This window comes from Sebastes umbrosus, chromosome 10, assembly GCF_015220745.1.
Source record: "Sebastes umbrosus isolate fSebUmb1 chromosome 10, fSebUmb1.pri, whole genome shotgun sequence".
Classification (NCBI taxonomy): Eukaryota; Metazoa; Chordata; class Actinopteri; order Perciformes; family Sebastidae; genus Sebastes; species Sebastes umbrosus.
This window is the reverse complement of record NC_051278.1, coordinates 8,312,356-8,340,083: the sequence shown is the minus strand read 5'-3', so window position 1 is coordinate 8,340,083 and position 27,728 is coordinate 8,312,356. Positions and strand designations below refer to the sequence as shown.

Sequence of the window (27,728 nt, the reverse complement as noted above, 5' to 3'; positions counted from 1 at the left end):
CTACAGAAGATTGCTGGAAGATCCGGGTACTTTATTACTCTGGAGTTGAGACATTTTGTCTCCCTGCGCAACTGAGAAACTCTTATAGGAATGAACGGGAGGACGCCTACAATACTGTATCCAGTTCTCTTAATACATCCAAGGTTTTTACAGGATAAATAACCCCTATATGGTAAAATTAAGTAATGGGTTTTTAAACCTTAATGAGAAGATGTAAAACCCTTCATTCAACCTCAGAGTGCTCTACACCCAGTGACTGAAAAGCAGTAGGTTCACCTTATTTGCCCGAATTTTCAACACAGTCTCACGGCAGTTTGTAAAATAGTCACGAAATTTAATTTATTTGATTGGTTTACAGACACAAATCTCCCTTTTCTTTCGTGACACCCAGCACGACTTTCAACAATGTATTGTTTGCGCTTTTTCCTACAAAATGTCCAGCAACACGTGACGCACGTGTCAATTTCCACTCCAGTCTTTTCAAAATAAAACTACTTATTTAGGTTTAGGAATAGATCAACTTGGTAAGGCTTAGTCAACAAACAACATAGTTAGGTTAAGAAATAGATCGACTTGGTTAGGTTTAGCAAAAAACTACTTAGTTAGGTTCGGAAAAGATCGTGGTTTGGGTTAAAATAACTCCAGAAGTGCTGTAACTTAAGTACGGCAGTTACGTGACAAATAAATCAACTTTGACTTCTGGTGTCACACGGGACACGAACACCGGTCTCCTGGGTGAAAATTATGTGTTTTTTCGCACACCGATTCACTCTGATCTCCTCCCTACATGGCGTTCGCTGCTCTTTATACTTACTGGTTCACAATTACGTGGATTACATAGGAATTGATTGAGTGTCTATGTACACAAATCAATACACTAAATTTTGTGACAATTTCACGACCTGCTATGCGACTGGGCTGCAAATTTCGTTCTAATTTCAGTTTTTTCTCAATTTGGTGAGAATTTACAAGAGACTTGTTTGCATCCGACACATCCTTCTTTTCACTTTCACTCAGATTCTTCCCCACTGCTCACATTACACATCAGCTTCCCCTTCTCACCTCTCCTCTCTGCTCAGTGTATACCCTATTTCACACCCTGAAGAGCGAGTTGAGCTTCCATCTCGTCTGAACGGTGAGATACAATATGTTCTCACAAGCTGTTTTGCTTCTCACCTTTGGCTCGTACCTGCTTTGCTAACGTTGTCAGGCTTTCTATCACCAGCTTTAAATAAAAGAATATTTCTTTCTGGAGAAAAGCAACTTGACCTGCTGTGAATGAAAATGTTTGGAGCTCAGTATATAAATGTACATGTATTTGTGAGGAAAAACCATCATCACACTTTTACACAAAGCTCAGAGCCTCAGACGGTAAATTCAGGTGAAAAGAGATTTTTAATTAAAATTCACATCAACGCACTTGCTGACCTCATGACGTTTCGCATCGAGGTCAAAGAAAAGTGGTTAGAAAAAGACATTAGGATGTCATTTTTTTTACTTTTTCAACCGCAGCCAACGTCTGAATCATAGCTCTGAGTGTCGTATGGAGCTCCTTTAAGTAGTTTGTAAGTGACAGCTCTAATTGCATTTTAAATGTTTTCCTGTGTGATCAAATATTCCCTTAGACTGAATAGTATATCATAAGCAATTCATAATGTATTTGTACTAAATTTACACCCTAAGATAAATACATTATATTCCCATTAAAATTGGAACTACTTTGAGTACTTTTGAAATAGCATTAAACAGGTGAGTGCAGAGAGTCATTCTTCATTAAGTAATGTCCACCTAGACTCTGTCTTGACCTCATTATCTCAACCTATAAATCTTTATAAAGATGGATGGACAGTGTCTTTACTTGAGATCAATAGACCACAATCCACTGCAGTGACCCTTGACATGGATGTCCAGAGTGCCTTCACACCTCCGGGCTAGTTCGTTTCTTATCATCCAAGAAGACAGAAGACAGATCAGCTACATTACTGACTTGTGTGAGCTGGAAAATTAGACATTAAAACAGGATTTGATTTAGAGACTATATGAATATTATTGGTGGGAAAAAGGGGGAAGCTTATGTCTTTTTGTTTTATTTCAAGCTCCCCTTGCAAGATCTATTTAAAAAAAAAAAAATATGATAGTTATATAAAAAATAAATACACCGAAAAGATGTCTTTAGAGTACACAATGGATCGCTTGGCAATACCACTAATTTATTCTTTCATTTAGTAACACTCGGTTGAAAAACAGTGGCCATCTAAAAAATAAAATTACATTTTTCTGTACATATCTAACAGTTTTCCACTAAGGGCCAATTACCACATCTTTTAAACCTGCTGTGCTTTTATGAATACAGTGAATTTTCCTCACTCTATTGGCAGTGCTATAAGAACACCTCTTCAAAACATCAAAGATGATCAATATTAAACAATGAGGTGAGAGGGCAAAGGGCACCAGATCAATAACGGTGTTCTCAATTACTTTCAAATACACCATATATCTGTGCTTTCATTAGTGGGGCTCTATTTAACGAAGCAATCGAGGCATTAAGGAGCCATAAGTCTGCCTTCTAGGTGCTTTCTGAAACAGAGTGGAGGAGATTTTCATGGAAAATCTGTTTGGCCTCGTTCATTACTGCAATTTCCACCTCTTCTCATTGGGGAAATAACACGAGACAGCAGTTGAGCGCTTACAAAGTAGGAGTGAAGGCTGTAGAGAATTGATTTGATGATGTTTGCATTGTGACTAGGTTGTTTACAAGCTGTTTGTTTTCACAGCGAGGAGGAGAGGAGTGATGTGTTGGGAACTGGCAGTTGCGTCCTAAAAATGCCTATAAAACTGCATATAAAGGAGGAGAGGAGAAAAAAGAAAAAATCCAAACAGCATACTGAAACATTTTCATTTTTAAATGTATGAATAAAACAAATTCTCAGGCTTTTATTAATAATATTTTAGACATTTATTCTTAGTGATTCATCATGAAAAGTCCAGTATAATTATTTTAATCTACAAATGACTTCAGATAACCTTTAAAATTTCTGGGAGTACAAAAAGTATGCCTTTCATTGTATTTTATTTCTAGTGGAACTACAACATGAGAAAGGTGTTTTTTTTAACTTGTAGCATGTATACAGCAGACCGGCACATAATCTTTAATGCAATTTGACGTATGTTTGGATTATAATTTTGACAAAATCGTAAGCATTCATCTCTTGTTATACAAATGTTTGTTTTATAAACATGTCTAATAATTATTTTGCGACCTTGCTTGAACCTGAGCGTTTGCGATACCTTAATAAATTAAGGTTGATCGCCGTCATGTCCCTTCTGTATTCACCCGTCCAACACAGTGGCCGGATATTGCCTATCCAGACATCTGTACATATTTGATTGAATCACGACTAGAAATAACCAACGTGTTAATAGACAACTGTTTGATCTATAGGCTGAGATTTAGTTGGAAACGGCAGTCTGATGCTGCTATAACTAACAATAACTAATAATTTGTGCCTCAAATCTCAGTGTGAAAACTTTGGTTAACCCGCTACACAACAGCTTTTCATAATTTTCTCTGCAGTGACTGCGAGTTTCTTTCTCCCAAAAGGGAACGCAGCGTTATTACTATTACCGGTTTGTTTAAAGTAGAAGTTTGGAGACGTTTTTCAACTTCTTCTTTCTACTCTGTTACATCTATGAGGGACACGGGACATACCGTCAAATTCATATTTAAGATCCTTCAACCCAAGGTCTCTCAAAGTTTTGTTAGTTTGCAAGCTGGTTATATCTAAAAAATATCTGACTGTTGTCATTTCAGCCGGCATAATCACCAGAAATGAGAAGCCTACATGTATCTGCGTCTGTCTGACTCATCCGGAGGTCACTGGATTACCTCACTTTAGTACCTCCTCTGTGTACAAAAGGCTACAGCCATCTTCTCCTGCGGGTCCGTTGATGTAACGGCGACATGCCAGACCAGTGGAGATATCGCCCTCGCCAAGAGGGATTATTTATCCCCCTAGCCGTGACCTTTCACTCGTCAGGGTTCAAAGGTTAACGCCCCATCATAAGTCAGTAGAGTCTGTGGTGCTGATAACACAGTCTGAAGGGAGAGGCAGAGACAGGGGAGAAACTGAAAGGGGTAACGAGAGGTTATCAGGGTCATGGGCTCTGCTATAACCTCAATGGGCTACAGGATGTATTAAAATAAAGGGAGATTAACGTATCAGTAATTTGGAGAAATGGTCTGCTTCATGTCTCAGCACTAAAATATATGTGGTGGAGTGACGGGGTATGATTTAGGGAGGCTGGAAAAATACCACATTCAGCATTATGTGTTTTATTTTTTCATCCAGACCTGGATGGAAATGTATGTGGAGATGCTTTTAAAGAGTTGCTTTACCCTACTTAGATGCCAGATATGCAGAGTTTCCACCCACAGAGTATTTAAATTCAATTCAGTGTACTTTTCTCTGACTGATGACATTCCTTGACACTACTTGAACTATCCGTATACATTAGTCTCTCACATCTGCTCTCCCAAACAGATTAAAACAAACACTGTGAATAAATTAAAGTAGGTTCATGTCTGTAAGGGCACTTTCACAAGCCAACATTTAGTACGGTTTAATCGAACTCTGGTGTGGTTCAACCCCTGGCGCTGTTCGTTTGGAGCATTTGTGAACGCAGTAATTGTTCTCTGTTGAGGACCAAAACAACCGGTACAAGACCGCTTGCGAGAGCTCTTTTTTTGTTGTTGTTGTCAAACGCAGGCTACCCACGTATCTGTGTGGGCATTTGTAGAGATGGACACAGGTAAATGCTGAGTGATAAAGTAAATACATTACAACATACATACATTTGTCATTATGTTCTTGTCTTGTCAAAACAGCATTTATAATGATTTTGATATCAATTTACCATCTAAGTATTTGAAATAAATCAGCAGTAATTCAACATGAAAGTCATGACAGGAGTATCTGGGGCTCTTATTTCGTTGTTGACGGATAGTTTGTTTAAATATCACAACATAAATGTCCATTATAATTTAACAGGAGGCTGTGTTTACCTGCCGTTTTGGAGTTGAAAAGCTCCACAATCGCATCGCTCGCTCGCCAGTGATGCTCACAGAACGGCCACAGCACAGCAGAGTGGTGAGGGAAAGAGCTGCCTCTGACCGGGCAGAAAGATACCTGCTGACGACCCTTATTAACATTACTCTAATATTTTTAGGGATATCAGTCCACTGTTTTGTTGCTGTAACTGAAAAAGCAGTTTGAGTAACGTGAATTGTCGAGCAATGTTTCGTTGAATGATCTTGTTTGTCTTACTTCACTATTGGCTGTTAGAATAAACAGTTTAAACCATGCAGTATCTTATAAGTAAATGAACATAATATAAACAAAAAAATCTAAGCTGTATTTTTCGATAATACTGCATTAGTCCAGTGCTTTAAGAGCTTGTTTAAAGGCTAAAGCCTGGTCTAGCATACTGCAAAATACATCGCTTTAACAGTTTCATACTGCGTTCGTCAGTAGTATGTAGTAGGCGGTTTCAAATACAACTAGTGCCCCGAAACTCGCACTACTATCAAAACGTGTGTATGTCCATATGTCTGCTGTCAGTCATTTTAGGCAAGTGTACTTGTGGTATATAGTGTTGTCTCTGATACTGACAGGAGTTTATCTGGCGGGACTGTTGTCTGGGAGTCAGACGCCTCTGTTGACACCAGTTTTCAACACCTCGTTGTGATGGCCTAAGGCTACGGAGACATAAGGAGGGAGAGAAGACTGAGAAAATAGGCCTTACTGGAGACAAAAAAAAAGAAAAAGAAAGGGATGATAAGTGATGTGAAAAAACGAAAATGACACACAGGAAGACAGAAAAGCAGACTCTTAATGTGGAGTCCCACTCGTCAGTCTCAGTGGGGAATCTTCTCAGAGTTTGTTGGTGGCTTGTTCACACTTATGTCAATATTTCGCCGTCTCCTGCTGTGTGTTACATGCAACAGCAAGATGGGGACAAACATGGAAACAACGAAATTCTGTGATATGATCTGTGCATCAGTGTTATAAGTAATATTGTGTCGGTTCCACAATGCCAAAAGACTTCCACTCACACGTAAGATACAGACATAACAACATTAAAAGAACACAGTCCACTCAATAGACACACATCCTCTCACTTCCAGCGTGCGTTCAGAAGGGATGGGGGATGGGGTTGCCGTGGTAACCGACAGGCAAGCGGCCAGACCGAGCCTTTAGATGGACCTCGGCCGAAAAAGATGTATGGGTGTACTCCCCCGAGGCTCGGCTTCTCATGGCCAAAGCAAAGGCAATAAATCTTCATGTGTCCTTTCGAAACGTGAAAAATCAATGAGATATATTGTCATCCCATGGTGCGTGACTCAAAAGTGTATCTCAATTCGACTCTGAATCAATGCCAGAAGTGCATATAGGACTGTAGAATAGAATATAATAGGAAATGTCAATACAGAGCCTTAAAATGTAGATTATATTTAAATAAAAATGTTGCCTGATGCACCAGATGGTTGAATGCAGCAATTAAAAGAAACGGTTTCTGCCTTTGTCTGTAATTCAGGAGACAAATTGACAGATTTTTTCAGTGCGGTTTTACACAACGCTGCCTTCATACATGAGCAAACGGCACCTAAAAGGGCTCATGTGTTGTGTGATACTGTTAATAGGCTACCCCAGATGGTTCCTGTGACATTTACAGAGGCATTTCTCTGGCTTTACTCAGAACCAATTTAAGGACAGGTTCTTTTCTTTTCCCTCTCTCAGTTGTGAGATAGTCTGTTATTTTAACCTTCTTTTTCTCTGGCTTCATATTTTTACCCAGGAAAGTAAGTTCCACTGTTAAAAAAGGTAACTTCTGTGTGTAACATTACTTTTAGTCTATGAACAAGCACATAAATGTGTGAAGAAACTACTTAATTTTAGTGTTAAGAGTGTTCAGCCATGCTAGCAGCTAATTTAATGGTCTGCCCCTAGCTAGGCATAATGCAAACATCAACACAAAAAAATGTCACGAAAATGTTGATGCTACATAACAACATTACTAATGTACTCAATCGTACTCTGGCACGCTACGAATCAATCATAGCTAATACGAAAACCATGGATGTATTAAAAGAACTGGATACAGCTTTGGAGGCGGGGCCCCGTTCATTCATATGAGAGTTGCTCATTGGCGCATGAAGCCTAAATGGCTCGACTTCCATCTGGAAAAGTACCCGGTTCTTGGCGGAGTAGTGTCCAAGATGATTGGTGGAGCAGCGTCCGCTCGGTCACATGACTTGGTCAACGTCAGGCCGTCTGCATGGCTTGCGCTCCAGCTTCAGTCTGGGTCTCACTCGCATGAACGGAGGAAGGGAAATAACTCTGGATTCAGCTATTAGTGTGTTTTACAACTTTAAAAACTTTGTTTTTTAAATAAGGGCTATAAGAGTGTTCGTACTGGGGAGTTGATTCACCTAAAAAAAAATTATCCGCTGAGTTACAGACGTATATCCTAATGTAAGTCTATGGGGAAAAGTATTTTTGGGCCCAATACATCACGTGACTGACACGGAGGTTGCAGTACCGCCGTTTGGCCACTACGAAAGTCCAGATCAACTACCGGTGCACTTCCTGGGGTCTTGATCGTGCCTAATACGAAAACACCTTGCGTTCCTCCATTCATGTGAATGAGCCCCGGGTTGGGAGGCTGGGTTAAAGGAAACGCTACTGCGCCTGCTCTATGGGCCCAATAGATGCAGAAGACCGCTAGAAGATCCGGGTATTTTATCACTCAGCAGTCGAGCCATTTTGGCTTCATGCGCCACTGATCAACTCTCACAGGAATGAACAGGAGCCCACCTACAATGCTGTATCGAGTTCTCTTTACACATCCATGCTTATGACATCCATGCATTTTAATCAGAATATCAATAATGGATTTTTTTTCCAAAGACTAGAGAATTTTTTTTTATAAATGATATACTGAGATTTGGCAATGGTCTATTTCAACCCGTTTTTGATCACCCTCTTGCCTCTCATAAATAGAGGAGGATTAAACTCCTCTGCCTCTATGGACCAACCTCCTCTGGCATTGATCTGAAAAGTTAGGACATCATGCCACTGATTTTTTAATGTCCATGTAATGTGTTAAATTGTATTAGTATATTGCCAACAGGTTCATGGATCACCAATAGTTTGTCCTCTTGAATTTCTGTTTAAGATGTATGTGATGACCTTGTGTGAGACAGAGAGCCCTGTTCTGAATTCCAAACTCAATATTAGGAGCCTGCAAATGAGACCAATCTAACAGAATTGGATAGTAAATCCCAGAACTGAAGTTAGCATAACTTAACTGCTGTAATGTAATTTCCCATTTGGCTTATTGTGTCTTTCAGTGTTTGCAGTCAGCCAGCTGGGGCTCTTGTTGTCGAGGAAATTACACGACTGAAGCCGAAAATGTCTCCAGTTAAATCTTCCTTTGTGTTGGAGCTGGTGTCACCTCTGCAGAGGTGTCTCGTTCACACCTTAACTGAGAGGAGATGGTGAGGGGGGTAACACCGAGGGTGAGATATAGAGCAGTGGATCGGGAGTTAACCAACAGAGCTTGTTTTCTGCAGACTGTAAATTTAAAGGAGAATGTGTCTGAATGTGACGTGTGACGTGGGAGTTGGCGACCCTGTTGTACGTTTTTTTTTTTTTTATCTATAGCACGGTGGCAATTTTAGGACATCTCATACTCAACTATCCTTCATCACTTTAAACTCAATCACTCTCAGCAGTGGTATGTCATAAACGTATTTGTTTGCTGCAGCTGTGCCTTATCGGCTGTAGCTATGCTTCATGTCACGTTCACGTCATGTGAAAGTTGCTGTAATTCCAATTTAAAAATTCAAGTCATGTCACTGCAAAGTTATAAAACTATTTAAAGATAGCCTCTTTTTGGAATATTAGCTTTTTATACACACACCTTTTTAGGACAATTTCTCTGAAAAATTGGATGTTGCAGTAGTCCAGTTCAATCTCATTCCCAGGGCGTTATATACCAACGCACAAGGCACCCTTTAACGCTGGTATGAAACACACCGGGCGTTCCATAAACTGTGCCGGGAGTGTAGTTTAAAGAGCGAAAATAGACACATTGGGTGGATGGGTCCAACAAACACAAGGCTTTCATCCAGGAGAACGCTGTTCGTGTTGTGTGCGTCACGTTACAATAAGCTGCTTGTTCGTGTCCCGTGTTCACAACCATCAGTGTCATTTTCACTGTACGAAAAGTATAGTTTTAAACCCATCCATGTATTTTTTTTTTTTTCCTAAACTTAGATAAAGTGGTTTTGATGCCTAATCCTAAAGTGACGCCAGGGTAACTATAGTGGTTTTGGCGCCAATGTGCATTGCACTTAAGTGTGCTGCAGTATCCTTCTTCCCCAACATCACATGTACAGAAGAAAGGACACAGTAGGTTGTAAAGACTCAATATATGACCTTGGTCTTTCCTCACAACTGAATGTTTTATTCATGTGATTACATCTAACACAGGTAGTCATTAACATGAGCCATTAATTAGCAACCTGGAGATGTCTAAGAAGAGTCCAGTCAATTACCACACGGAGCTGGGGTTCACAAAGTGCTTAGGCTGGCAAAAGGAAAGTCCCTGTTATCCTTTCATTGCCCGTCTCAGTATAATGCAGCACGTAGCCCACACACCATATGTTATCACACTGACCTCAGTCTGCAGTTTGACTGGAGAGAAGATGATAGGGATGTGTAGTACAACATTTCAAATCCTGATATGATAGTCTAGCCGGACTCGTTGCTCATATGAGTACATCCCAGTACGAAACAGGCATCGTAGCTTCAGCGAGAGAAACGTCACTTGACTTTTGAGTGTGTAGTTTTTCACACTCTTATACTGCAACTTTCTTGACTTGCAAAATGATGTTTTAAATTGACAAGCATATGTGTGATTCATGGTACAATTCAAACGGGAATCAAAAAAATATTTGTCTCGTCATTAACTACCGTTCATATTTTCTGTCTCTCCTCTCTGCTGTCTCATTCCGACCGTTCAAAGACAGGCTCGCTGAGAAAATAAATGCCAAAAGCAGTACTTTATTCTGAAGCCCATGTCATAGCATTTGTTTATGTAACTTGCCGGTAGCTTCTGCTAGCTAGCTAACGGCAGAACATTAGCATATCAAAACTACTGTCACAAAATAAAACTTATCTACAAAACAAACATTAGAGACATTATTGGCCTAATGTTGCCAGTGCTCTTCTTCAACTAACGAACTATCTCACTCAGTTATAATCCAAAGCCAACGAAGCGAAGACTAGGGCTCCCCCGTCCTGCCACTGACAGCAGCCCACTGAGGCGGTCCGTGTGGCCGTCGGCTTGGGATTTTAAGCGCGTTTGGCATTTAATTAGCTAGTAAAAGGCGAACACATGTAACATTAGGCCGATAATGTCTCTACTGTTTGCTTTGGAGACGAGTTTTACTTTGTGATGGTAGTTTTGGTATGCTAATGTTGAGTCGGTAGCTAGTTAGTGGAAAAAAAACGCTTGAGGGCTTTTATTTTTAAATGAAAGAAGGAAGTGTTGATTTAAAAATAAATCTTTACTTTTTTTCAAGTCTGTAACATATTCTACAGATACAGACATTGAAAGTGTTGTAATGTTGCTGGTATGATGTCAATTTACTGTCAACTGATCATTTTCACTGTCTGTTGTTGCTGTGAACCGCTCGCGGTACAAATAGGCAAGACTTCGTATCTCTAGAAGAGATGCCGCTGACACGCAGCCGCGATTGCTGCTCATGTTGGCAGTGTGGCTGCTCTAACCTGTTATATAATATAACTACACTGGTAAAGAAGAAAATTTTAATGAGTGACCAATACGTATATATAATTTACCTATACAAACTTACCTTTTACATCTGTTTCCATTCAACAATCCATATTGGTGCAACTATACTCTACTAAACTATACTCTATACTATTTAGACTAAATGAAATACAAAAAAACATCTTGAATTTTAAATTATTTATTGTCATTTGAGTGAACTGTAAAGTTTATTCACAGTAGTTCATGATTAGTCACGAAATGTATTGATTCGTGTACATAGACACGAATTTCACATGTTCGTCATTTTCTTTGAAGACGTGTGGCTGCTCTAACCTGTTAACATGGACGTCGAAATAAAAAAAACAACAGGCGCTGCTCACGTGAGCGGTGTGGACACGCTGTCAGTAAAATACTCCCAGACGGACACGGACAGCAGTGGACACCATGGACACTTATTAGTAGTTCTGTTAATATTGTCCACTTGGAGGATGCGTTCCACACGTGCGCAGTAGATCGCTGCTCTACCACTTGTAGTATAGTGGCCGCACAGATAAGTCTGGACAAGTTCGTGCAGTCACAACAAATTGATGTCTCCTCTGATGACAATATTTACCTCATCAGACCCATTCATACTCACGGAAAGTAATTCTTCGGCTTAACGCTACAGCCAGTTAAACAGCAAAGTTGTAGCTGTGTGGGAGGAAAAGGCAAACAAGGTTGCAGAATAATAGGTATTCTGAGAGCATATCAGACTTAATTCACAAAAGATTAATTCATTAGTAGCCAAAAAGGTTTTAGATGTGACTATGAGTAACTTTGGGAGTGTACTCATGTACATCTGTGTGTCACTCCCTTACTGTTAGAAGATGAACTTGGCCAAGGTGAGAGAGGGAGCCCCAGCTTGGAGAAGCATCCTAAACATTTTAACAGCTCGGCACACACTCAAGACTCCTAATGAGGAAGGAAAGGGCTGAGTCATGCTTCTCACTGTCTGTGTCACTCTGTGCTGCACCCATCTCAATTTCTCCCTCTACTCTGCAGCATTAGATGATGTAGCTGAAATATATTTTTAATGATTGTATAGGCTGTCAATTTTTGTGCTGTTGGGAAATTATGTGACTTAATTTGGGTTTATTGCCCAAGAAATCTGTGAAAATCCCCAAACACAGATCATCTCAACCTCAATCCCGGGTGCTTTTTCATGCGATCGATTAGCTACCAAAGTGAACTGGTTGATTAATGAATTCGATCTGCGCTTCTCCGACTTTAAAGCACAGTGCCAAACCTTTGCCATCTTTGCCAATCCTTTCACCACCGACGTTGACAGTGCACCGCATCACCTTCAGATGGAATTAATAGAACTTTAATGCAACAGTAGCCTGGGAGCAAAGTTACAGGATGCTGCAATCAAGGACTTTTACTGTCTCCTCCCCCCTGCTTTGATGCAACAGCTCCGACTTCAAGCTGCCCATGTGCTCTTCATGTTTGGAAGCATTTACCTGTGCAAACAGATGTTTTCAATCAGGAATCTGAACCAAGCACAGATCACGCATCAGCGATGATAACCTCCACGCTGTTTTACGGATTGCTACCGCACAAGACCTTAAGCCAGACATCGATGGACTGACCTCAGAAAAATGGCGTCAGTCGTCCGGCCAGAAAACAAATAGGTACGCTTTTAACCTTCAGGTATATACAATATCATGAAATGTATTTCAATCAAGAATAGGCACAATGTAAGCATTCTAATGGTGGCGCTTGCATTTTGTGTGTTTTGTGTTTGTTGTTATGTGCAGGGATTGATCCATGGATTAGGATGGTGTGTAATATGGTGTCTCAGGGTGAATAGAGATCTACTTGGTGGGTACAGGGCCAGACAGCATCACTCTCACATCCCACTTCGTCCACATTATGCCTGAGATACCTCAACCAGAACCTGAGCAGTATAGTCATGAAATTTATATCTTAATTTTTATATCTCTATTATTGTCTTTAGAATTTTTGTATACCTTTACCTCTCCTGTGATTCACTCTGTTTGCTGATGTTGCTGCTTTGACACCTGAATTTCCCTCCGGGGATTAATAAAGGTCCATCTTATCTTATCTTATCTTATCTTAAATGAAACAACCCTTATTGTTACTTTGACTTTATTAGTATATTACTTTGTGTACAGTATGTACTCAGTGTGTGTGTGCAGGTGTGTGTGTTCATACAGCCACATGTTTACTATTATCAATGCCATTCACATTCAGTATTTTTGTGTCGATGCACAAGCATGTGTTTTCGTTACTGAAATAATTTTTAAAATAAATTGTATGATAGTTTTACACTTGAATGTCTGCTTGCAATAATTTTTCCCAGAATTAAGTTATTACTAAAACCAATAATAATTGAATGCAGAGGCAATTATGTAATATGATAAAGAGTAGATATATTTATTTAATTTTACAGTTACAACCGGTCGTTGACTTAACGGCCACAGGTGTCGCTGTTAACAAGCATTTCTGATTCTTACAAACAGTCCCTTTAAGTAGGAGGAAACCGGATCACCCAGTAAAAACCCACGCATGAGATATCAGCGTCAATTAAGTCTCCAATCAATCTCAAAGGCATGTGTTTGGCCAGTGGGGAGAAACCGGATCACCCGGACTAAACGTACGCATAACATTTAAGCGTCAATTTAGTCTCCAACCAATCTGACAGGCATGTGTTTGGCCAGTGGGAGAAACTGGATCAACCGGAGAAAACTCACACAAACACCAACAATGCCACCATGCTGCCTGTAAGGACAACTACAAATGCTTTTGTAGCAGAACACTTGAGAGGTCACCTCTCAGGTCTTTTGCTACTAAACCTCTGTAGAAACTGTCAGTCCTGCACGTTCTTCACGTTGCAGCAAGGGCAAATGGCCTTCTTCATCCAGGACAGGAAACGTTTGAAGCCGTTCTTCTTCTTTTTCTTCTTCTTGTCTGAAAATAAATCAACATTAAACACCTCAACCATCCCCAGATTAAAAAATAATATGGAATTCTCAACAATTAAGAAACAAGATAATTTCTTTATACCAGAAGTGTCGGGAGAGAGGTCTTCGTTGTCCGGATGGATCCTGGTGGCGTCCACAGGAGTGGGAGGAAGTGGAGCAGATTGGGGATTAAAAATATAAATGCACAGAGAGTTAGTATTTTTGTACTGTTTTTGTCATGACAAAAAATCTGCTTAAATATGGCTCAGTTTCTTTCTTCTGTTGGAGGGATGAGGTTCAGAGAAAATAATCTTACATTGTTTCACCGTCCTCATCAGAATCCTCATCCAGGTCTGAACCGGATGACGATGAGGAACTGTTGAATCAAGACATACAATTAAATTACATTCTTATTGATTACACTGATCATTAAGCCAATCAATCAATTTCTTTCTTCTGTTGGAGGGATGAGTGCCATGTTCAGAGAAAATAATCTTACCTTGTGTCACTGTCCTCATCAGACTCCTCGTCCAGGTGTGTACCGTTCTTGGGGGCTGAAGACACAACCATGGAGATCCCGCATGGCAGTGAGAAACTGTTGAATCAAGACATACAATTAAATGACGTTCTTATTGATTACTCTGATCATTTTGCCAATTAATCCATTTCTCTCTTCTGTTGGAGGGGTGAGTGCCATGTTCAGAGAAAATAATCTTACATTATTTCATTGTCCCGATCAGGAATCTCTTCCAGGTCAATGTTGATCACGGGGGTGGCGGGCTGATCCGCGATGACACCAGATGGCGGTGAGAAACTGTTGAATCAAGACACACAATTAAATGACGTTCCTATTGATTATACTAATCATTATGTCAATCAATCAATTTCTTTCTTCTGTTGGAGGGGTGAGTGCCATGTTCAGAGAAAATAATCTTACATTGTTTCACCGTCCTCATCAGAATCCTCGTCCAGGTCTGAACCGGATGACGATGAGGAACTGTTGAATCAAGACATACAATTAAATTACATTCTTATTGATTACTCTAATCATTATGCCAATCAATCAATTTCTTTCTTCTGTTGGAGGGATAAGTGCCATGTTCAGAGAAAATAATCTTACCTTGCGTCACTGTCCTCATCAGACTCCTCGTCCAGGTCAATGTTGTTCTCGGGGGCAGTGGGCTGATCCGCGATGACACCAGATGGCGGTGAGGAACTGTTGAATCAAGACATACAATTAAAAGACGTTCACTCTTCCCGTGTCTTGTGAAGTGACGGGGCTCCGCAGCAAGAAACGTTATTGTCTCCGACCAAAACTCCGGTGTCTCCCCTGTTCCCTCCGACCGCGGCCGGGAGGCTGAAGCAGGAAAAGCCAACACTAGGATCAGCAGTGATTCATGGAAAGACCATCGTCTAGTCAGCTAACATTACTGCCAAGCAGGGGAAATATAGAGTGATATTGTGGTTTTAGCTGACGTGTGTCGCCTCACTGTTTTGAGCGATGCTCGTTCATGTCTATGTAGAGCGAGCACAAGCGCGAGCCCAACGCTGACTTTTGTTGACTAAACGGCCACAGGTGTCGCTGTTAACAGGCATTTCTGATTCTTACAAACAGTCCCTTTAAGTTTATTGATTGTGGAGTCTCCTGCCGAAGAGCTGAATGCTGGTTAGGACCTAAGCTAATGGTGTGCAAAGTTAACAGCATCAGCCCCATACACCCGTACAACTAAACTGTACTGTCAATTACGTTGCGAGGGAAACATTTTCTCGGGGATTATGTATGTTTTTGATGTATCCCAAATACATTTCTAAACATAGTCCGCTTAGGGAGGAGGTCAGGCTGGATGGATGGGTCAAACAAAGGGAGGACTTTCATCCAGGAGACCGCTGTTCGGACGTAGCAAACATTGACTGTTAAACTACAATTGTCAGCATTTAGAGACTCCAGTCTGCAGTCCCACTGACTTCACTGTTAAACCACAGAATTACACGTAATTACCAAATATAGTTATTATCTTTCAGTTCTCACACTCAAGTTGTTCTGCGCTCTGTTGCTCTCTCTGTCTAGGGTAAATGACTTAATAACAATAATAGTATAAATTATTCTATATTTTAATAGCCTGCAGCGTACCACCAACAAACTTTGTGTAGCTGTTTGTGTACATGTGCTGTACATGCTCCATTATTCTAAGCCTAAAACAATGGTCTTATAGTGTTGCAGGAACAGAACGGTTGTTATGCTGGTGATTGATAGTTTTGTGACTGAGCACACGTGCAAATGTGATAAATAAAACAAATGTCTTTTAGACCTTGTGCAGTCTTTGTGTGGGCTTGTTTGTGTTTTTTGGGAAAACTCGGTTATCCACATGCACTCATTGTAAGCTCCCATAGAGTCTCCGGCTCACTACAAGAGGTATTTATCCATCTGGCCTGCAGCCACGCTGGCCTCATTCAGGCAACACTCTCATTGATTGCAGTTGGAGTGAAATGGATTCCCTCATTACTGGGCTATTGACAACAATACCAGGCCATAACATTAACAACAGCTAATGTTAGTGCTGCTATTTATCTTGTAATGCATTTGTCCACTTTGTTAAAAACACATCGATGTCAGAGATACAATAGAACTAGCCAAAAGGAACAAATAGGTGCAAGTGTGCCAGGTTGAAAGGCCTGTGGTCAGCACAAAACGTGACATTATCAGCAGTCAGTGGATCACGGAGGTATATAGACCTTCTTTCTCTCACTGCCAATCCTTTGCTGCTACTCCATACACGGTGTCACTCGGAATGGCGAGTGGTGTAATTGGTCCACTTAAATGGGTGTTGTAAAGAAAAGACAGTCGGGAAAACCTGCTGAACACAAGTTAACATTTTGCTGAAAAAATGAGAATCTGCATCATATGGATAGATAATTCTTTTGTAGGAGAATAACCATGTTGATGAATTTCAATTAGTGACAATTCACTACTTATGTGTCCACACCCATGAGAGACCCCACACCTAATGACATGTTATGTTAAATTTAACAGTTTTATTCCTATAGTGTGTGGAGAGCAACAATTTGGCCAAAACAGCACACCACACACTAACAGATTCATTCATAAACAACAAGAGTCCCAACTAAAAAAAATATCTCACAATCAAACCAGACTTTAGTGTAAACAAACATGGCGGACAATACTTTGTACTGAAAATTGACAAAGCATGGATGGATGAAGTCATGGAGATATGTTAAATAAATTTGTTGCCACAAATCAACAAGTTGGTCCTCCATTTCTGAGGTCCGTCTTACTACTACTTTAAGCCTTGCATTTTGCATTAGCCGCGACCTCCATGATGGCAGTGGTTGTCCTTCCGCTTCAGTCTGCTTGGCTCTCAATTGGCGATCGTTCTTTATCACGTGACTGCGTCATCGGCTGCCTTTGGGGTTCCCCACACACAACGGATCTTATCGTAAATATTGAACATGTTTAATATGTACAATTTGAAATCAGTGCAACCAGGAGTGGACTTCAGAGCCGATCAGGGGGATGTAAAAAAAACACACTTAACAGATCTCACACCACAGGAATATCTGGAAAGAAAATCTTTAGAACCATCAAAAAATCTGTGTTTTGCTGACGACCGTCGGGGAATCTGTCCCAAAATTGGCTTGATTCTCGTGTAGTGTGTACCCGGCATTAATCGTCTGTTTGCACATTGGTTCTCTGCTTGCTCCCGATATACCTGTCAATGAAAATAGAAAGGGAATAACAGTTTGAATGGAATGAATGGGAACAAAGTCATCCGACATTAGAGTAGCTGTCATTACATTACGTCATCATCACGACTAGATATTTATGGCCCTTGCATTATCAATAATTCATTATAAAAGTCAATAGCAGCAGTGATCCAGACTAACTTTTTTCACCACTGTAGCAGAACTGTCCCTTAAAATAATTTCAACTGGGTTGTTACATGTAGAAGGGAGATGATCAATAACCATTTAAGTAATTTTGCAACGTGAACCAGCGTGGGAAAACAGCATTAATCCACCAGAGTGCCAATTCCCATTCCAAGTCTATTATCTGGAGATGGGATTGTGGATGAAGAAACTGGGAATGTGTGGCGCTGGGAACGCGTCCCCACAGGTCTTCAGTCAGTCTGTTTAAATAGCAGTGAGACTGAGCCCATCCATCACCATGGGAATCTCATTTCCACCATGTGTCCAATGCAAATGAACAGCGCTCGCAATCAGGGGGCTGTTGTTGTGCCAACAGTGGCAGAAGAGCAGGAGGGATGTTAGCTCATCCGTCTTGGCTTTGAGTAAACAAAGCGTTACTCAGATGAGGGGCACAATTCACATTTGCATAGCCAAGCAGGAAGCACATTCACTGTTTGCCATTTATTAGTATTTGGTTATGAGTGATTACAGTACTTTCATTATAGAGGATTAGTGAATACAGCTTTTATTCTGCTTCTTGTGTTTTTATTATCCCTAGCATTTAGAGACGGGGGGAGTCAAGAAGTGTGAAAAGGAGCGAAGAGAAGACGGATGTCGAACTACAGTAATTCAAGTTATCTCTCTGTACTGCGTTACCTTTTCATCAGTAACAACAAAACCTTTTATAGCCCTTTTTTACCAAATAGTTCCAGGAAACAAGGAGCCCCAGGAAGTAAACTCAGGAACGAAGGGTGCTTTCACACCTAACCTGTCAGACTGTTCTCATACACTGTTTGTATCTACACCTACGAAAAGTAATGCACTATAACTCGTATATAACCCACGTAATCAATTTATATGTAATCCACGTAATTGTGATGTGATTGTGGTTATCCTAAAGTGGGCATGTCTGTATAGGGGAGACTCGAGGGTACCCCTAGAACCCATTTTCATTCACATATCTTGAGGTCAAGGGACCCCTTTGAAAATGGTCATGCCAGTTTTTCCTCCCAAACGTTTTGCGTAAATTTGGAGCGTTATTTAACCTCCTTTGAGATATGGTTGGTACCAATGGGTTCATTAACTTTTCTAGTGTCATATGATGCCAATGTCTTTACTCTAGCTTTAAAATTGAACCCGCTACAACCTCCAAAATAACGATTGCGTTCTTGAGATCAATCGGCAACTTTCTTCTCTCTCTCTGCCCCTCTCAGTCTTTCTTTCCTCCTCAGTCTCTCAACCCTGCAGTGGCATTATACAGATTGTGATCTGATTCCTTAAACACCGTCCTCCTCACATATCCTCACACACACGCACACTCATTTACACACACTGTTTCAAGTGTGCTGCTGAGGCATCTAGACCAGAGAATTGCAAGACAGCGGCGGCCCGGCTGACACTGAAGGATGAGAAAGCAATAAAGCTACTGAGACACTTTCTCATCCTCTTTCTTTCTTTAGCACTCACACACACGCACACACACACACACACACACACACACACACAATGCAACTCATGCATGGAGGTCTTGGTCTTATATGGGACAGTATAACATGACTAATAGAAGGCTTTACACATAAAAATGTCAATGCATCAATAAGTGGACAGGTTTTGAAAGATAAATAAGTAGCTGAATATACACATTAAGACAAGACAGATTATAATCAGGGAATTAAGAAGTGTATTGTTTTTTTCAAATTTCAGTTCTATCTTCTGTCTATTAAAACTGTAGGAGGATGTTTGGTATAGATTTATTGGACAGCAACAAAACCGTATGATAAACATGTTGTTAGTTAATATACGGTCCTTTAATTGCTAGTAATGTGAGACGAGAGAGACACTGAAAGTGCAAAAACCTGCCATCAGGATGAGAGAAGTAGATCAGCTTGTTTGTGTTTGCCTTATTCCAAGACAGATATTGGTTTCAAGAAAATGAAGCAAGAGAAACTACACATGTGGATTTGTAACATACGACGGAATATTAGGGACACATTGAGGGAAAAACAATAATCAGATATTTCGAGAATACAGTCATAATATTACGAGAAAAAAGTCGTAATTTAATGAGGATAAAGTCATACTATACTAAAAAATATCTGAAAAATGTCTGAAAAAAAAGTCTGAAAAAATGCCCGAAAAAAAAGTCTGAAAAAAACTATCTGAGAAATGTCGGACAAAAGAAATCTGAAAAATGTCTGAAAAAAAATATCTGAAAAATGTATGGAAAAAAAATATCTGAAAAATGACTGAAAAAAAAGGGTGAAAAAATTTCTGAAAACAAATATCTGAAAAAAGTCTGAAAAAAAGTCTGAAAAAAAGATCTGAAAAATGTCTGAAAAAATGTCAGAAAAAAAAGTCTGAAAAAAAAGATCTGAAAAATTTCTGAAAAAAAGGTTTGAAAAAATGTCAGAAAAAATATCTGAAAAATGTCTGAAAAAATGCCCGAAAAAAAAGTCTGAAAAAAAATATCTGAAAAATGTCGGACAAAAGAAGTCTGAAAAAAATGTCCGAAAGAAAATATCGGACAAATGTCGGACAAAAGAAGTCTGAAAAATGTCAGAAAAAAAATATCTGAAAAATGTATGGAAAAAAAAGATCTGAAAAATGACTGAAAAAAAAGGGTGATAAGATTTCCGAAAAAAAATATCTGAAAAAAGTCTGAAAAAAAATATCTGAAAAATGTCGGACAAAAGAAGTCTGAAAAAAATGTCCGAAAAAAAATATCTATTCTGAAAAAAGTCTGAAAAAAATATCTGAAAAATGTCTGAAAAATGTTGGACAAAAGAAGTCTGAAAAAAAAGATCTGAAAAATGTCCGAAAAAAAAGTCTGAAAAAAAATATCTGAAAAATGTCGGACAAAAGAAGTCTGAAAAATGTCTGAAAAAAAAGATCTGAAAAATGTCTGAAAAAAAACTTTGAAAAAAAATATCTATTCTGAAAAAAGTCTGAAAAAAATATCTGAAAAATGTCTGAAAAAAAAGTGTGAAAAAAAATATCTGAAAAATGTTGGACAAAAGAAGTCTGAAAAATGTCAGAAAAAAAGTCTGAAAAAAAATATCTGAAAAAATGTCAGAAATAAAAGTCTGAAAAAAAAGATCTGAAAAATGTCTGAAAAAAAAGTTTGAAAAAATGTCAGAAAAAAAAAGATCTATTCTGAAAAAAGTCTGAAAAAAAAGATCTGAAAAATGTCGGACAAAAGAAGTCTGAAAAAAATGTCCGAAAAAAATATCTGAAAAATGTCTGAAAAAATGTCAGAAAACAAAGTCTGAAAAATGTCTGAAAAAATGTCAGAAATAAAAGTCTGAAAAAAAAGATCTGAAAAATGTCTGAAAAAAAACTTTGAAAAAATGTCAGAAAAAAAATATCTATTCTGAAAAAATGTCAGAAAACAAATATCTATTCTGAAAAAAGTCTGAAAAAAAATATCTGAAAAATGTCCGAAAAAAAAGTCTGAAAAAAAATATCTGAAAAATGTTGGAGAAAAGAAGTCTGAAAAATGTCTGAAAAAAAATATCTGAAAAATGTATGGGAAAAAAAAGTCTGAAAAAAATATCTGAAAAAAGTCTGAAAAAAAAGATCTGAAAAATGTCGGACAAAAGAAGTCTGAAAAAAATGTCCGAAAAAAAGATCTGAAAAATGTATGGAAAAAAAAGTGTGAAAAAATGTCAGAAAAAAAGTCTGAAAAAAATATCTGAAAAATGTCGGACAAAAGAAGTCTGAAAAATGTCTGAAAAAACATATCTGAAAAATGTCTGAAAAAAAATATCTGAAAAAAGTCTGAAAAAAAAGTCTGAAAAAAAATCTGAAAAATGTCTGAAAAAAAAGTTTGAAAAAATGTCAGAAAAAAAATATCTATTCTGAAAAAAGTCTGAAAAAAAATATCTGAAAAATGTTGGACAAAAGAAGTCTGAAAAAATGTCAGAAAAAAAGTGTGAAAAAAATATCTGAAAAAAAAGTGTGAAAAAAAATATCTGAAAAATGTCGGACAAAAGAAGTCTGAAAAATGTCTGAAAAAAAATATCTGAAAAATGTATGGAAAAAAAATATCTGAAAAAAGTCTGAAAAAAATATCTGAAAAATGTCTGAAAAAAAAGTTTGAAAAAATGTCAGAAAAAAAAGTATCTATTCTGAAAAAAGTCTGAAAAAAAAATATCTGAAAAAAGTCTGAAATAAAAGTCTGAAAAAAAATATCTGAAAAATGTCTAAAAAAAAAGTCTGAAAAAAGTCTGAAAAAAATATCTGAAAAATGTCTGAAAGAAAGTCTGAAAAAATGTCAGAAAAAAAAGTCTGAAAAAAAATATCTGAAAAATGTCTAAAAAAAAAGTCTGAAAAAATGTCAGAAAAAAATATCTATTCTGAAAAAAGTCTGAAAAAAAATATCTGAAAAATATCTGAAAAAAATGTCAGAAATAAAAGTCTGAAAAAAAATATCTGAAAAATGTCTAAAAAAAACTTTGAAAAAATGTCAGAAAAAAAATATCTATTCTAAAAAAAGTGTGAAAAAAATATCTGAAAAATGTCTGAAAAAAAATATCTGAAAAATGTCGGACAAAAGAAGTCTGAAAAATGTCTGAAAAAACATATCTGAAAAATGTATGGAAAAAAAATATCTGAAAAAAGTCTGAAAAAAAAGTCTGAAAAAAATATCTGAAAAATGTCTGAAAAAATGTCAGAAATAAAAGTCTGAAAAAAAATATCTGAAAAAATGTCAGAAATAAAAGTCTGAAAAAAAATATCTGAAAAATGTCTGAAAAAAAAGTTTGAAAAAATGTCAGAAAAAAATATCTGAAAAATGTCTGAAAAAAAGTCTGAAAAAAGTCTGAAAAAAAATATCTGAAAAATGTATGGGAAAAAAATATCTGAAAATGACTGAAAAAAAAGGGTGAAAAAATTTCCGAAAAAAAAATATCTGAAAAAAAAGTCCGAAAAAAATATCTGAAAAATGTCTGAAAAAAAATATCTATTCTGAAAAAAGTCAGAAAAAAATATCTGAAAAATGTCTGAAAAAATGGCCGAAAAAAAAGTCTGAAAAAATGTCAGAAAAAAAATTCTGAAGAAAAATATCTGAAAAATGTCTGAAAAAAAAGTCTGAAAAAATGTCCGAAAAAAAAATATCTGAAAAATGTCTGAGAAAATGTCCGAAAAAAAATATCTATTCTGAAAAAAGTCTGAAAAAAATATCTGAAAAAAGTCTGAAAAAAAAGATCTGAAAAATGTATGGAAAAAAAAGTCTGAAAAAATGTCAGAAAAAAAGATCTGAAAAATGTCTGAAAAAAAAGTGTGAAACCTTTGACTTTATTCTCATAATATTCCAACTTTTTTCTCGTAAACTTATGACTTTATTCTCATATTACAACTCTTTCTTCTCATAAACTTGACTTTATTCTCAAAATTACGACTTTTTTCTCGTAAACTTTTGTCTTTATTGTCATAATATTGCAACTTTTTTCCCACAAACCTATGGCTTTATTCTCATAATCCCAGATTTATTTATTTTTCCTCAATGTGTCCCTAAAACTCGTAGTAGTAGTTGTTGTAGAATGTGTTAGAATGTGACATATGTTGTGTTAAAATAGACATTTTAAAGAAGCGGTACTTGTTATTGACAAGTGACAAGATACAACACGTGTGAGGGTTAACAATTCACACCCCAGGCTGATGCTAAAAATACACACAGGATGTATGATGAGCAGCTCAGGAAGTCATTTAAATACATACATTAATTGCTCGACTCATTTCTTGATGGTAAGTCTTCAGTGTTGCTTCCCCCTATTGTCAAGGGGTGTCTATAATAGTTCTGGGCTACTAGATTGAAGATTGGCCTTCAACAGGAGTTATCTCTCAATGGAGAGCTAATTAAGTAAGAAGCTGGCGTTCTCTGTCTCGTGTGTGAGTCAGTGGTGGGGGTGGTGGATGTCCATTTTATAGTTCGACAGGCAATTAGAGGTTGGGGTGGCCCCTGTGGTCTGTGCCTGAAGGTCCCTTATATCCATCCAGAGCCAGATCCAATATTAATCTGTGATTTAACATAACAATCAAAACACATACGAGTCCACAGTAATGCCAGCAGCTCTGTGAGGCTGTACTTAGTACAGTTAGCAGTGCTTTGAGCTAAATGCTAACATCAACATACTAACATGCTCACATTGACAACGATAACATACTGATGTTTTAGCAGGTACATTGTTTATGTTCACTAATCAATTGGCCGATTGATGAGGTGATTATTAGCAAGTAACATATTTGAATCTTTTTTGGAATTACTGCCAAATTACCCCAATATTTACCTCAAAATTACTTTATTATAAACATTATTTAATCATTATATTCCACTATTTCACAATAACTAATAATTTATTTAATACATTTAATAATATAATAATACATTTAATGTATTAGCAAATAACTTCTTTGAAATTTCTTTTAAAAAAACTCCTTGAATCATTACATTAGCTACCAGGTTACATAAAAAATAGCCATTTTAGGCAACAACAAAGTCTGTCTGGAGCCGCAAAACATTTGAGCATTGTGATGAAGGTAACATAGTTTATAGTCTAAGTATATAGTATATAAGTCTAATGTAGTGAGGGCCAAAGTGCAAATGTACTACGGAGTATGAGGGCCGCATTGAGGGAAAAAAAAATCTGCGATTTCCAGAATAAAGTCATAATATTACGAGAAAAAAATCGTAATGTTACGAGAATAAAGTCATAACTTTACGAGAAGAAAAGAAAATAACACGTAAAATTACTACTTTATAATATTACAACTTTTTTCTCTTAAACTTATGACTTTATTCACGTTATATTACGACTTTATTCTTGAAATCTCAGATTTATTTATTTCCTCAATGTGGCCCTAATACTCCGTCATACCATACACCTACAACAAAGATAGATACAAATGAAAATGTAAACAAAAAATAGTTAATCATTTAAATTTTTATAAATCCACAGGGAGCCACTGGAGAGGGGCTAAAGAGCTGCATGTGGCTCCTGAGCCGCAGGTTTCAGACCCCTGCACTAGAGGGTCTAAAGTCCACCCACCACAGTCCCACAAAATCCTGTCGGAAACACTGTATTACGTCATCCAAAACCGGACATCCCCCCACTTCAAAACTCATTCTGAGCCGCTGATAACGATTGGCGAAAAATGGGCAATTTCTTGATGTAAGTGTCTGTAAACTGTAGGTTATGTAAACATTTACACCCCAGTATTAGTTTTAATGCAATGCCCAGCTCATGCAGGTATATGAGTTTGTGTTTAGCAGCAGAGACTGCAGCTTGTCAGTGAACATTTCTGATACAAGCTGCTGTCTCTCACACACCCACTCAACAACCCCCACACACACACATAAAACACACCAAAGCCCTAAGCTGAGAAGCTGTCCTGCATCATAACTCACTGCTCCCTCTGAAGACATGATGAGGGACAGGAGCACGCCACGTCTCGTGTTGCATAAGTGATTTTGCATCCTGTCATATACAAAAATGGGATACAAAAATGACACTGAAAATCGTATTGAGTCTCAATGAGTTTTATTTATTTTTAAAGATCCTCCTGACGCATCATTTCTCAGTCACTTTCTTTGTTGACAGATTCTCGGGGAATGCTTGGAGCAGAGCACCTGCAGTGACTCCTGGGAAAATGAGTTTTCACAATCCAGGATTAGCGACTGAGACTAAACCAGCGGGAGCACCGAGGTCACGTTAGCCAGCAGTTGTTCACGGCTCAGCAGACAATTATGTAAGAACAAGCAGAGTCAATGAGGCAGAAGGGAGCGTGCCAGTGATGTAAGGAACTAATGTGCACACAGGATATATGCCTACATTTAGCTTGACTATCTGCCTGACTGAACCATTGCTCACTTATGACTGCCCATTCAGAACAAAAGAGAGATAGAAAAAAAGAGCATTTTAAATGACATCAAACTGCCCACTTCTCCAGATCTCCGTGCCAAAACCCAAAATAGGCCCTCAGCCTCGGGGCTGGCAGTAGGAGGGCCAAGCAAGCTCATGACTGGAGAATAAAGTAGATTCAAATCTAAGTCAGAGAGCTGGCATGCCATATTTTATTACCGGTATATCATAATGCATCAAAACAACAGAACATGACATTTTGGTTGTGTTTATATTTTTGCGTTTATATTTTTGCATTGTATAATTAGCAAGTAACCTATTTGAAATTTCTTTCGAATTACTGCCAATTTACCCCAATATTTACCTTAAAATGTATCAAAAATTACATTGTTTGGCTGTCTTGACTTGGGACTTGACTCATGACTTTTATTATAATTATTTTATATCTATTATAACTATTATTTAATAATTATAGTCCCCTTTTTCCCAATAAGCAGTAATAAATAGCTGGTAATTTCTTTAATACATTTCCAGGAAAACAATACAAAGTTAATTGATATGCTTTATTTCCGTGTCTGCTGATAAATAGATGATAATTAGCAAATAACTTATTTGAAATTTCTTATAAAACTCACAGTAAGTCACACAATGGTGAGATTTATTTGTTTGAAGTTTTGGTTTTCCAGCTCCGATGAAGAGCAGCGCACAGCTGCTTCTCAAGCCTAAGGGCTCTATTTAATAATTATTAAATAATGTTTATAGTAAAGTCATTTTCGATAAATTTTGAGGTAAATATTGGGGTAATTTGGTAGTAATTCCAAAGAAATTTCAAAGAGGTTACTTGCTAATTATCACTTAATTACCATGAAATTTGCGGACCTGTAAAATGAAGTGTTATCATATTTTTACTACAGGCCATTGCAGTTACAGTACATTGCCCTCTAACTGTACAAACAAGGTTTATGTAACTCTATCCAGAACCTTTGGATGGACCCGGAAAACTGAGCTTTTCATCTGACAGTGGCAATATGGAATTTGTTTGTGTGTTATATCATATTGTATTCTATTGCAGGATGTCACACTGAAATGCATGATTTATTTTGCTCACAATTGGATGTGACACTGCATGACCAATATGATGACAGATGGTTTATTATAATATTGTTTATGGTGTGGTGTTTCATCAATTAGCCTATACTGCGGTGCAGTGGTTCCCACACTGGGAGGAGGAGGATGGTGGAGGATGCGGTGGAATTGCAGTTGGCACACGTATGAGCAGTGGGGAAAAATGTAACGCATAATCTTTCGGTTTGCAAAGAGGGTCACGGCAGAAAAAAAAGTTGGAAACCACCGCTGTATTGTGTCTCCTGATTAAGGTCATGTTTTCATTGTTTCCAGTTTTATTTTGTTATACTCACCGTTGTCTCTCAGATCCTTCACTTCCTGTCCCTGTTTGTTTCCCACCTCTATGATCACCTGCCCCGCCCCAATTAGTTTCACCTGGCCCTGATTACCCCTCTACCCTTGTGTATATAGTCCTCATGTTGTCCTTTGTCTGTTGTTAGTTCATCTGCGCTCACAGTCAGCGGTCCAGCCTTTTGTTCCTCGTGTGTTTTAACCCTTGCTTCCGTGTACTACGACTTTGCCCAGTGTTTTTGGATACTTTTGCCTGTCTCGGATTGATTGCCTGTGTACCGAACCTTTTGCAAGTAAAGACGTTTTATTATATCAGCACTTGTGTTTGAGTCCTGCTTCTGAGTCCTTGTCTGTTGGCCCAGTGTGATATATTGTATGTTGTTGTGTATTGCAGCACAATTATCTCAGAGGACATCCCTTTTCACTACCCCAAGTGAAGGAGTTCATCTCAGGATCTTGTTTTTCAGCTGAGGGTTAGATGTCGGATCGAGTGCCTGGGGCTCATCCTAGCAGACAGGGTGAGGAGGAGCTCAGACGTCTGCAGGGAACAGAGCAGAACCGCTGCTCCTTCTGGTCTACATGAGCCATTTGAGATGTTTCAGGCATCTGATCTGGATGAAGCCTGGAGGTTTTTCCATGCTCATCCAACTGGGAGGAGACTCCAGGGCAGACCCCGGACCCTGTTGTTGTTGACCCTTCAGCATGC

The 27,728-nt window shown here is 38.2% G+C and overlaps 1 protein-coding gene and 1 long non-coding RNA gene across 2 annotated transcripts; both read right to left on the bottom strand.

Annotated features, from left to right (window-relative positions):
- Positions 1-27,726, bottom strand: LOC119495734 (clumping factor B-like). Its single transcript, XM_037782491.1, has 7 exons — positions 27,602-27,726; positions 14,944-15,039; positions 14,761-14,820; positions 14,542-14,637; positions 14,323-14,418; positions 14,140-14,199; positions 1-79 (listed from the first exon to the last, which is right to left on the bottom strand). Exons 1-7 carry the CDS (start codon positions 27,724-27,726, stop codon positions 1-3), a joined length of 612 nt encoding a protein of 203 aa, XP_037638419.1.
- Positions 13,271-14,119, bottom strand: LOC119495204. Its single transcript, XR_005208393.1, has 2 exons — positions 13,927-14,119; positions 13,271-13,830 (listed from the first exon to the last, which is right to left on the bottom strand). It is a non-coding gene; the product is annotated as an uncharacterized LOC119495204 (long non-coding RNA).
- Positions 27,727-27,728: the final 2 nt, after the last annotated feature.

Excerpts from the sequence above, each read along its gene's own strand:
- LOC119495734 (XM_037782491.1), bottom strand. The coding sequence starts at position 27,726 with ATGCTGAAGGGTCAACAACAACAGGGTCCGGGGTCTGCCCTGGAGTCT. Across the intron at positions 14,419-14,541 it reads GATCGGGACAATGAAATAAT|TTTCTCACTGCCATGCGGGA; the intron begins GTAAGATTATTT and ends TTGATTCAACAG. Across the intron at positions 14,200-14,322 it reads GATGAGGACAGTGACACAAG|TTCCTCATCGTCATCCGGTT; the intron begins GTAAGATTATTT and ends TTGATTCAACAG.